This window comes from Antechinus flavipes, chromosome 2 (genome assembly GCF_016432865.1).
Source record: "Antechinus flavipes isolate AdamAnt ecotype Samford, QLD, Australia chromosome 2, AdamAnt_v2, whole genome shotgun sequence".
NCBI classification, from domain to species: domain Eukaryota; kingdom Metazoa; phylum Chordata; class Mammalia; order Dasyuromorphia; family Dasyuridae; genus Antechinus; species Antechinus flavipes.
In genome coordinates, this window is record NC_067399.1 from 147,588,829 (window position 1) to 147,599,468 (window position 10,640).

The 10,640-nt window shown below is 41.7% G+C and overlaps 1 protein-coding gene across 1 annotated transcript; it reads right to left on the minus strand.

The window, feature by feature from the left end:
• Positions 1 to 573: 573 nt before the first annotated feature.
• Positions 574 to 8,997, minus strand: LOC127548376 (fumarylacetoacetate hydrolase domain-containing protein 2A-like). The gene is made up of 8 exons (XM_051975768.1): positions 8,820 to 8,997; positions 6,533 to 6,783; positions 4,053 to 4,269; positions 3,249 to 3,308; positions 2,618 to 2,780; positions 1,417 to 1,525; positions 1,168 to 1,255; positions 574 to 968 (listed from the first exon to the last, which is right to left on the minus strand). Exons 2-8 carry the CDS (start codon positions 6,775 to 6,777, stop codon positions 906 to 908), a joined length of 945 nt encoding a protein of 314 aa, XP_051831728.1. The 5' UTR covers positions 6,778 to 6,783; positions 8,820 to 8,997; the 3' UTR covers positions 574 to 905.
• Positions 8,998 to 10,640: the final 1,643 nt, after the last annotated feature.

Consider the following 10,640-nt stretch of genomic DNA (forward strand, 5'->3'; position numbering starts at 1 on the left):
GCTTTCCTCACTATGAGGCACTTCATGATCTAGAACCAAATTTTAGATGAGAAAAGAGCCAACAATCTGCAGGACTGACAAGTCGACATATTTTGGCAAGGGAATAGAATGTCATCATCCCACCCTGCAAGAGCCTATTTCCAAACCTGGAACAAAGTAAAGATTCTCAGAATAAGGATAATCTGATAGTTATTCAGTTATATTCTCAATTCCTGAAGGTTTGAATTTGAATAAAGATACTTTTCTACCTATAATAAAGGTGTGACTATTTGGTCTTCTGCCTACAAAAAAGATGTGACTATCTGGTCTTCAGTCTGTAATAAAGGTGTGTCTTTTCTAAAACCTCTTAAAGTTCAAATAAGTATTAAGCACTCCCTTTCCACCACTGTATTTGTATGTGGCTTATTTATAAATTCTTCCACTCTTCCTTTTTCCTCTTTTCTCTAATGAAATTCCCTCTACTAGCAAAGAGAATGTTCTAACCCTGTTTGCAATCCCAAATTTCTCTGGAGAGAATTACTCTCCTAACCCATGCCAGAAATGAAGATGAACATAGAATCAGAAATCAGGGAGTTGCCATGATTAAAGGAAATTTATTGAATAGTTTCTTCTCTGATAGTGATTGCAAAAACAAACCAACCAAAAAGATCCAGGAGAGACAACCAGTATTCCACATTGTGGGGACTTCCCTTTCTGGAATTCTTGCCTGCTTGAGAAGATGCTGGAAGCCAACCAGACCCAGGTGATGTTTCATGTTGGCAAAGGCATTCAACAGGTCACTTTCTTCCTCTTTTTAATATATATTTCTTAGTGCTTTTGTGCCAAAAAAGTAGACAGAAGGGCTGTAGAGCTGCTCAGCAAAGAATGGCTAAGAAACCGAATTGGAAATCCCAGGAATAATTGTATCACACAACCTTGTTGATGATGGTTCCCAATCCTTCAATCTCACATTGGACTTCATCTCCTTTCTGTAACAGAAAGCAGTTACTACATGATAAACTGTCTTTCTACTCTGGAACCACACCTGTTCCTTTCCTTCATTCACAAGCATTGCAGATAAAGAATTAAGGGATTCCCCCCTTGATGAGACATGAGACTTGAGAGAAATCAAGTAGAACTTGAGATATTTTCTGGCTTTTTCCCATTTTTCACTACCCAGCTACATACCTTGAGAAATACTGGGGGTTTCCTAAACACACCAACACCTGGTGGAGTCCCAGTCAAGAAGACATCACCAGGATATAGAGTGACGAATCTGTAGGCAAACAGGAGTCAGGATTAAATTTCTTTGGTCTCAGGTTTGGGGTGAAAAATGCTAGACTCACTAGTAAGGAGTCTGAGAATGGCAGGGACCAGACCAGCTGGAAGCTATGCCTGACTCATAAGATGGGATAAATAAAACACAATTCTACTTACTGTGAGACCCATGCTATTAGGTCTTCGGTCTTAAACACCATTTGCTTGGTACTACTACTCTGTACGACCTCCCCATTCACTCGGCAACAGATCTTCAAGTTGTGTGGATCTGAAATGATAACACTTGAATACTTAATAACCTTTTTTCTGTTAAGAGTTACTCACATTTCACAAATGGGAAAACTGAAACATAACTAACATATTTAGGGAAATACAATCCTGAACATTTGCTAACCAGTTTCTAAATGCAAAACAATGAACTATGTTCTATTGAAGTTTTTTTTTTTTAATTAGAGGATTTATACCTTGCCTTCAAAACTAGTAGCAGCAGAAACAGATCAAATAAACATATGAAGATGATGACTTAAGAATGCTTACACATCATGAAAGACAAATTAAGACTAATGTCTCATTTATTAAATGACTCTTTAAGTGAATTTTTCAGATATCTGAATTTACTTTTTAACTTTTTCTTTAATCTTTTTAATGGACATCATTCTAAAAGTTTTTACACAATTTAATTAACACGGTATAGTGAACATAATGTCAACTTTTTTTTGATGACTCAATTATTGTGCTGTAAAATGAAGCCATCTCTATATTGCTGATGTGTCAAAAACTCTTTGTTCTGAAAGTAAATTGGCCAAGACAACTGTGTTTTTATAATTCTTTGTCTACTTTCCATAGGTCTTGTCCTATCAATGCTTCTTATTTGTGACTGCCTTATTACCCACAAAAACCTGAATAACAGGCCAGGTGTAGGTTCACACATCTCTTGGCAAATGCATGGGCTCCGGTCCTTCCTATGCATAGATTGTATTCAGGTTGCTTCTTCACTCAAGACAAGTGTTAGAAAGCTGAACTCATCTTCTCTCCAGAGAATGGGACATTACATAATAAATACAATACATTGATGGCAGTGTTTGGATTAAAATCCAAATCCCTGTAATTCCCAGTCCCATGTCTAACCCAGTTTGCACAGGTGACACATGAAGGGAGTGATCCAGAAAGCCAACAAGGGCAAAGGAAGAACTTCCAGCAAAGCCATCACCAAGATCCCTGCTTCTGACACCCAGCCTCTCTGGAGTTCTGCCTTGGACTAAACAGCACAGTGGCCCAGTTAGAATGCATTCTTTCAGACCAGAGCAAAAGGGAGAGGAAGAAAAAGGAGAGGTCCAGGGCTCCAAGATCCAGGTCCTACCTGCTACACCATCTTTGGTCACCAAGGCAGGACCCAGAGGACAGAAGGTGTCGAAGGTTTTTCCAAGCAGCCACTGCTTCCCATTGCGTCTCATTTGCCAGTCACGGGCACTCACATCGTGTGCCACAGTGAACCCAGCCACATGAGCCATGGCATCTGTGGCCTACGGGGGGAGACTGTGTCAAGGGAGGCTGGGGAAGTCCTAGCCAGATCGAAAGGGACAGAGCCTGTGACCTAAATGCTAAAGATTTGTCCTCACAGGTCTGAGCAGACTGGACGTAGGTAAGTGACAAGGCCAGAACCTCTCAGTAAGAGATCCCAAAGACCTTTCTCCACAATAACAAATGAGCAGTGCATATACAGGACTCCGGCTTCTGACATTTGGTTTAACTGGAGCTTTGCCTGAGACTGAGCCATAGCAAGTCTCTAAGGACGCAGACAAGGTTAATTCAGAGAAAGCAGACCACTTATGCTCATTTCTGCATGCAACATCTTAATGCCATGGCTAGCTCTTCTCACCTTTGGGGGAAGAGAATGATTAGGATTAATAGTAACTAAGCAATTCAAGTATCTCTGTTCTATTTACCTATCAAGCTTAGGGAGGTCCTACTTGGCCTTATATCTCTATTACCTTAATATGTTTGCCTTTCTTTCCAATGACAAAGGCCAGTTCCACTTCCCAGTCCACCTCCTGAAATATAGGAAAACAGAATATTGGGTAGTAACACTTCCCTTGACTCTATTTTTATTTTCTGAAGCCTGTGGGAAATGCCTTAGAACTAAGATTTTAAGACATCTGTATTTAAAGCAAATAAATAATAACAGTGACAAACACCTATCCATATTTGATATAGTGTCAGGAGATTTAAAGTCTGTTCTATTCCCTGAAGCCCTCAGGAGACTGGGGATCAGAGGCTAAGAGGCAGTGCTATTGATGACTATCTAGCCACATCCACAATCATCAATTAACCAAAAAGGCCTCAAGGCTGTGAGACAAAAGGCAAGTCCCAAGAAGGAATTCTGAAACACATTTTGAGCAACAATAGCATCAATAGAACAAACAGATAGCCTCCCATAGTGACTACTTTGAAGTATAACACTTATGTAGTTGAGTAAGTTCTCTCATGCTTACTAAAAGTCAGCTTCATGTCACCTTTTCAGGGCCCCGTAGAGCCTAACAGAATATAACCATAGATCTAATTTAGAAAGGAACAATCCAGAACTTAGGTTACACATGTTCTAAGATCAAAGAGCCCTTGAAATTGAGGCTATGAGCAAGTTGAACAGGCTAAGGAGAAAAGCATGGGAAAGGATGGAGTTAAATTCTTGGGCAGGGGATGGAGCAAAGGGCTAGAATCTATCTAAAAGTAGAATTGTGTGGTGAAGTGGGTGGGAAAAGGCATGAAGTTCAGGATAAAAGGAGCATGACATTTACCTTGCTCTTAGAAGGCAGGACAATGTCATCATAGGGCCCCACGATAGAGCTACCAAACTTGCTGAAAATGATGGGCTCTGTGGGCACTGGTACATTCTGTTCCTTGCAGTGATCCACATAGTTCATGCCCACACACACGACTTTATCTGGCTGGGTGATGGGAGACAGAAAAGTAACCTCTGACCGTTTCAGAATTGGCTGCTTAGATTCCAAAGCTCTGCAGAAAACAAAGAGAAAGGCTGAAGGAAGACAGTGAACAAGTCAGGTCTTGGGAATTTTATTTCCAGACGGAGAGCTTCCTTTTGGCACAATTAAACCATCTAAGTTTGAAATACATTTTATGTTACATTTATGGATGCTCTGTGACCCCAAAACGTGTTCTTCATACTCAGCACCTCTAAGGTTTCCATTCTTCACTTCTTTCCCTGGCTATTAGCCCAGTGATGGCTATACTCTCCTTGACCAGTTCAACTTTACGTCATCTTCTTCTCTTAAGTCCCCTGTCCCTTCATCCAAGTAAAGATCTTGTCCTACAAAGCCTCAGTCTAGGATTATTTCTGCCATCCATAGCCTTTGCTCCTACTCACATACTGATAACAAAATCATAAAACCATGCTGACTGGATCCACTACAAATGTGTTACAGAATCTCAACTGGGTCCTCACTACCACCAGGCAATTCTTTTGCAACTCCCTGACTGACTCAATATCCCATTTACCACAGTAGACTTTCTAAAACTTTTTAACTCTCCTCAGACCTCCCATGGATTCCCCACTTCCCACCTAATCACATGAGAACTTTGTCTATTTCACTGAAAAAAACAAACACTTACTATGAGCTTCTACCCTCCTCCTAATCTCTTCTATTGATTATATATATATATACATATATATACTTATATGCCTTCTGCTACCAAAAGTGGCCTTTCTTCTTGACAAGACAAACCTCTCTACAAGCACAAATGATTCTTACTCTATCCTTTCTTGTCCAACAGATTATCTGCTCTACCACCCTCGCACTCTCTGGGTCCATTGGCCTCTTCCTTACTGCCTACAAACATACTCCCACTCCATCTTTCCTCAAGAAAACTCCTTTCTTGCATCCATATGTCTCCTCCAAGATCTCTTCACCTTTTTGTGGTTAAACTCCTTGAGAGAGCCATCAACAACTGATACCTCTACTTCCTTTTCTCTCATTTCTTTCACTCTCTGCAGTCTGGTTTCTGAGCTCAACATTCAACTGTAACTCCCCTGTCCTTGATAGTTTTGAAAAAGGATTAGGATTCAACTATCATTTTTATGAAAATGCTTTCAGATTTGTCTTATCCTTACCTCTTTGCTGATCTCTAGTCTCACATTTCTAACAGCCTACTGTGTATTTCAAACAGGATATTCTACTTACATCTTAAACTGAACATGCCCAAGACTGATCTCGTTATCTTTCCTCCCAAACTCTGTCCTCTTCCTAACTTCCCTGTAACTGAGAAGACCACCATTCTCCCAGTTACCTGAGCTTACAAGGTAGATATCAGTCTTGATCTCTCACTCTGCACCCCATTCACCTAGCCCCATATTCCATCCCTGCTACCTTCTGTTGCTTCTGCCTTTGCAGCATCCCTCACATATGCTTCTTTCTCTGCTCTAACACTGCCCACACCCTGGTCCAAGACCTTGTCACCTGACATGTGGACTACTGCATAAACCTGCTGGTTAGTCTCACTGCCTCAAATCTCCCCTCGCTCTATTTCATCTTTCACTTGGTTGTCAAATTGATCTTCCTAAAGTACACATCTCTTCATGTCACCTCTTCCCCATAAACCCCAATGACTCCCTATTACTTCCCGGATCAAATATAAAATTCTCTGCTTGACATTTAACATCCTTTATAACTTGATCCCTTCCCAACTTTTAGAATTACTGCACTTTTGTTCTCAACACACACTGTGATCCAGGCATACCTGCCTTTTTGCTATTCTTCAACACACAACATTTCATCTCCCAAACCCGCTTTGTCACTGGGTATTCTCTATGTCTGGGGTATTCTCCTTTGTGGCTTCCCAGGTTTCTTGCAAGTTGAAGCTAAAGTCCCATCTTTTAAAGAATTCTTCCCCAGTTCTCCTTAATCTTTATGCTTTCCTTTTGAGATTATCTCCACTTTACCTCAATATATCTAATTTTACATTGTTTGCATGTTGACTCCCCCATTAATTCATAAGCTTCTTGAGATCTGGGATTTTTTTTCTTTTCCTTTCTTTGTAGGTTTCATACTTTGCAAAGTGTGTAGCATATAGCAGGTGTTTAATAAATGCTTACTGATTAACTGAATTTATCTCTGATCTCAATTAAGAAAATAAAGAGATCAAAAAGGAGGTTTAACTTGGATTTCTATCAGTTTCATACTGATTCTCAATGAAAATCTTGGATTTTTTTTTTGTTTAGAATCTTATACTAATGGGAAGAGTAAAACTGTTTACGTTTTACCTTTTTGCCACAGAGAGAGCAGTTTCTCCCTGTTCTAAGAATTCCCTCATGGTCTTGGGCAGGCTAGGGTCAAATGCATTGAGATTAATGACTCCACCTCCATCCTTCTCCTCTAGTCCCAGATGAGGTCCTTTCAGGTAAGGAGTTTGAAACTGGACCAATCTCATGCCTCTGGAGAGCTGACAGATCACCTTATGATTCTGCAACACAGTTGTAAGTAAGGTTCTTGAAACTGGAACCAACATCAGAACCTAGAGGGAAAATAAAGTAAAGAAATAAATAGAGAAAGAAGAGAGAGAACCAGATCAGCCACTTAATGCCATTGAACCTAAGCATTTGCTAATCACCAAAAACCAGAAAACAGTCTAAATCCTCAAAAAGTGGTAGGTAAGATAAGACATGCATACATGAAAAAATTAGAGAATATAAAACAATACATGGCTAAGTGATATATAGCAAAATAGTAACTGAAAATTGAAAAAGTTGACAAGGCAGACTTCAGGGAGTGAGACCCACCACATATTTTTGGAAGAAAAATTTAGAATCTATATTGGGTGATGTGGGCAAAGGCATGAAAGTAAAATCTAAGTATATGGTTCAATGAAGTAGTCACCTAATTGGAACAGCTATAGTATTTCACTACCTGGGAAAAACAAGAGTTATCTGCAAACTTGAAGAGTTTATCATGTATTCCCTCTTCAAAATTACTTATGAAAATATTCAAAAGACCAGTTCTATCATTTATCCTTGGGGAATTCCATTTACTTTTACTTCTCCATCAGAGAATGGTTATCAGGTCTCCATCCATGAAAAATATTCTCTCTTTCCTTCTCCAAATTCCAGCTAGACAACTTTAAAAATAGCCTTTAGCACAGAATTTGGTCAAGGCTTTTGAGAAATCTAAGTAAATTTCATTCCTTGTTTTTCTGTGGCTCACCTATTTATCTACTCCCTTAAAGAACACTGGGACATTAGTCAGCATGATTTCCATTACAAATTTGTTTAAGCTCAGTTAATGACTAATGAGGCCAAGGACAGTAAATTGATCCCTGTACAGGCAAGGTAGTTTTTCACAAAAGATTAAACTCCTAACCAGAGTCAGCTGTCCCAATGGCCCAAAAAAGCACAGATTTTTGGAAAAACAACTCAAAAATGCAAAACTTTCTAACTGATGACCCACACTTTTGCAAAATATTTAATAAAGCTACACTGCTACTACCTCATAAAATTCCCAAGAGAATGGAAAGATAAACATGACTGGGGCTTTATCTGCACAAGGGCTGCAGCCCAGCCTGCCTGAAATGCAAGGTCAGCAAGATGCTTTAACCACCACCTCCCTTTATGCCAAACTCTCTCCACAGAGGGGAAGCTGAAAAAAGTTCTGGGACAACTTGGAATCAGTTGCTACCCAAGGTCAAGTTAAAAGTGCAAACTTAAAAGGAAACGGTACCCTTTCTCAGATGCCTTCTGGAAGCCTAAAACTCGGTGTTTTCTTCCTTTTTCGCTTTCATCCCCCTGGACCCTTCCCATTCCCTTCAGCCATCTCCTCTTTGTTTCGTGCGTTTTCACGAACAAGTCTAAGGTCCCTTCTAACTTTAAAACCTATGATAATGGGCGTGAGTATTTTTTTTAAGGTTTGCTGTGTTATTTACATTTTCTTCACAAAACCCTGGGGTCACTACACTGGACCTAGAATTTCCTCCTCCAATGAAGGTCCGCACTTGATAATTTATAGTCGTGAGTGGGGGGAGGGGGAGACCGGGCACTGCGAAGTTACAGAATTGTCCCGGGCGCCCCGGCAGCCTGAGGCGCTCCAGGACACAAGGCTTCCGGGCTCCGGCAGCCAGCCCTCCATCCCGGACCCCTGCGGCCGTCTGGGGCTCTACAAAGGAGGCGCAGAGAGCCCTGAGTTGCCCTGGATCCCACAGCCAGGATTGACGCCCTTAAGCCCCCTCCCCACCGCCGCGGGACAATGGAGCGCTCGGCGCTGACGGCGTGTCCGCCTTGCCCGGAGGAGGTTCATTCCATCACACGCCCCTCCCGGGAAAAGAGAAACAAGCATGGAGAAGGAAACTGAGGCACGGGCGGGGTAGCCAAGAGCCCGAGCCGGACGCGGGGAGGGGGAGCGGAGAAGGGAAGGAGCAAGGCGGAGAGGTGGGGGAAGGGGTCAAGGGCCGGGGCGGGGGCGGGGTCACGAGGCGAGGCCATGGGGCGTCGGCACGAGACAGGCAGCCTTCTCAGCCTCCCTCCCACAGCCTCAGGGCAAGGAGCGGAAGGCGCGACTCACCTGGCCCTAGGAGGCAGCTTCTGCCTCTCCGGCGCACTGCAGTGACGTATTTAGGCCGGGTCTGGGAGAGGGAGAGGCCCAGGGATGCTGAGGGCAAAGGTTAAAAGGTTAGAAGAGTAGGACCTCCAGGCTAACCTCTATTCACAACTCTTCCAGGCCAGAACTACAACTCCCGAGAGGCTTTCTCTCGGGACTCTGGTTGGCCAATTGGAAGTTCGGGGGGCGGAGATCTTCTTGTACGTCACAGCTATCCCGGAGCTCTCTGCTCCGGGAATTACTGGCTCTTTGGCCACGGAGGGCAGAGCTTCGTAATGCGGAGTCCGTTACTGACCGAGATTGGCGGGGTCCCTTCCACTTTTGTTTTATCTATATTTTTAATAATAACTTTTTATTTTTCAAAATACTTGCAAAGATAATTTTCAGCATTCATCCTTGCAAAACCTTGGTTCCATATTTTTCTCCTTCCTATAGACAGCAAGTCTATATAGATTAAACGTGCTATTTTTCTAAACCTATTTCCATATTTATCATGCTGCATAAGAAAAATCAGATTAAAAAGGAAAGAAAAAATGAGAGAAAAAAAAACACTGACTGTTCCCCTGGCTTAGAATCTTCTCCCTCCACCTCTTCACCGGCTAGCTTCCCCCAGCTTCCTTCAAGAAGCAGCTAAAACGCCACCTTCTACAGGAAGACTTTCCTGATCCCCTTAATTCCACTGCCTTCCCTCTACTGATTTTCTCCAGTTTATCTTGTATGTAGCATTTTTTTCCCCATGTAATCTCCCCCATTACATTGTGAGCTCCTTGAGATCAAGGACTATCTTTTATCTTTCTTTTTATCACCAATACTTAGCACAGTACCTAGCACACAAGTAGGCATTTAGCAAGTGTTTATTGATTGCTTACAGTTTAAATTGCTTATTTTTACATGTATTTATTATTTCTCTTTCCACTGTCCCCTTCAAAAAAGAACGCTTTTTTAAATTTAAAAAAAAAAAAAAAAAGCTCCTGATAAATATGCACAGTACAGCAAAATAAATCCCCACATTGGCCACGTCCGCATATGTAGGTGTTGTTCATTTTAAATCCATCTGCTCCGGCAGGAATTGAGGTGCACAAGTTTCATCTTCTGTCCCCTCTTTCCAAGGAAGCTGGGAGGCACGCTGGACCTGGAGTTAGGAAAACTTCCGTTTAATTATGGCCTCAGACACTTACTTATTCTTACTTAACCTCTGTCTGCCTCTGTTTCCTTAGCTGTAAAATTGCTATAATAGCACCTACCTCACAGGGTTACATTCACCTCAGAAATTCAATGTGTTCAGTATTAAAATGAGCCTTGCCTCTGAGTGAAAGCCTGGAGAAACGTTCTCTCCTAGGAGTGGAAAGCCTTAATATTCATGTGTCAGCTTGTTCAGGTCTGCTTTCGATTCCTTAAGATTTCTGGCTTCCTTCTAATCCTTGATGGTATTCCAAATAGATGTGAAGGAGCGATATTAAGTAAGATTTTGATAGCTATTGGCTTGGGCCCCTAGAATCTGTATCACTTCTTTTTTTCTGTCCTGTACCTTCTGTTATCTGTATGACAGCAACCCTTATAATACCCCGTATACTAAAAAAAAAAGACAAAAAGTCAACAAATAGTATCCTGACCCTGAGGCAGAGCAGAGACCCTAGACCCAAGAACACCCTCAGCTCCCCAATTTAGATTGACACAAAATCTTGTTCCTTCCCATTTTTATTCCCTCTCTATCCCTAAAACTACCAAGGAGATGGGACGAATACTTTAGGACAAGGGTTGGAAAAATAAGTGGCTGAAATCAGC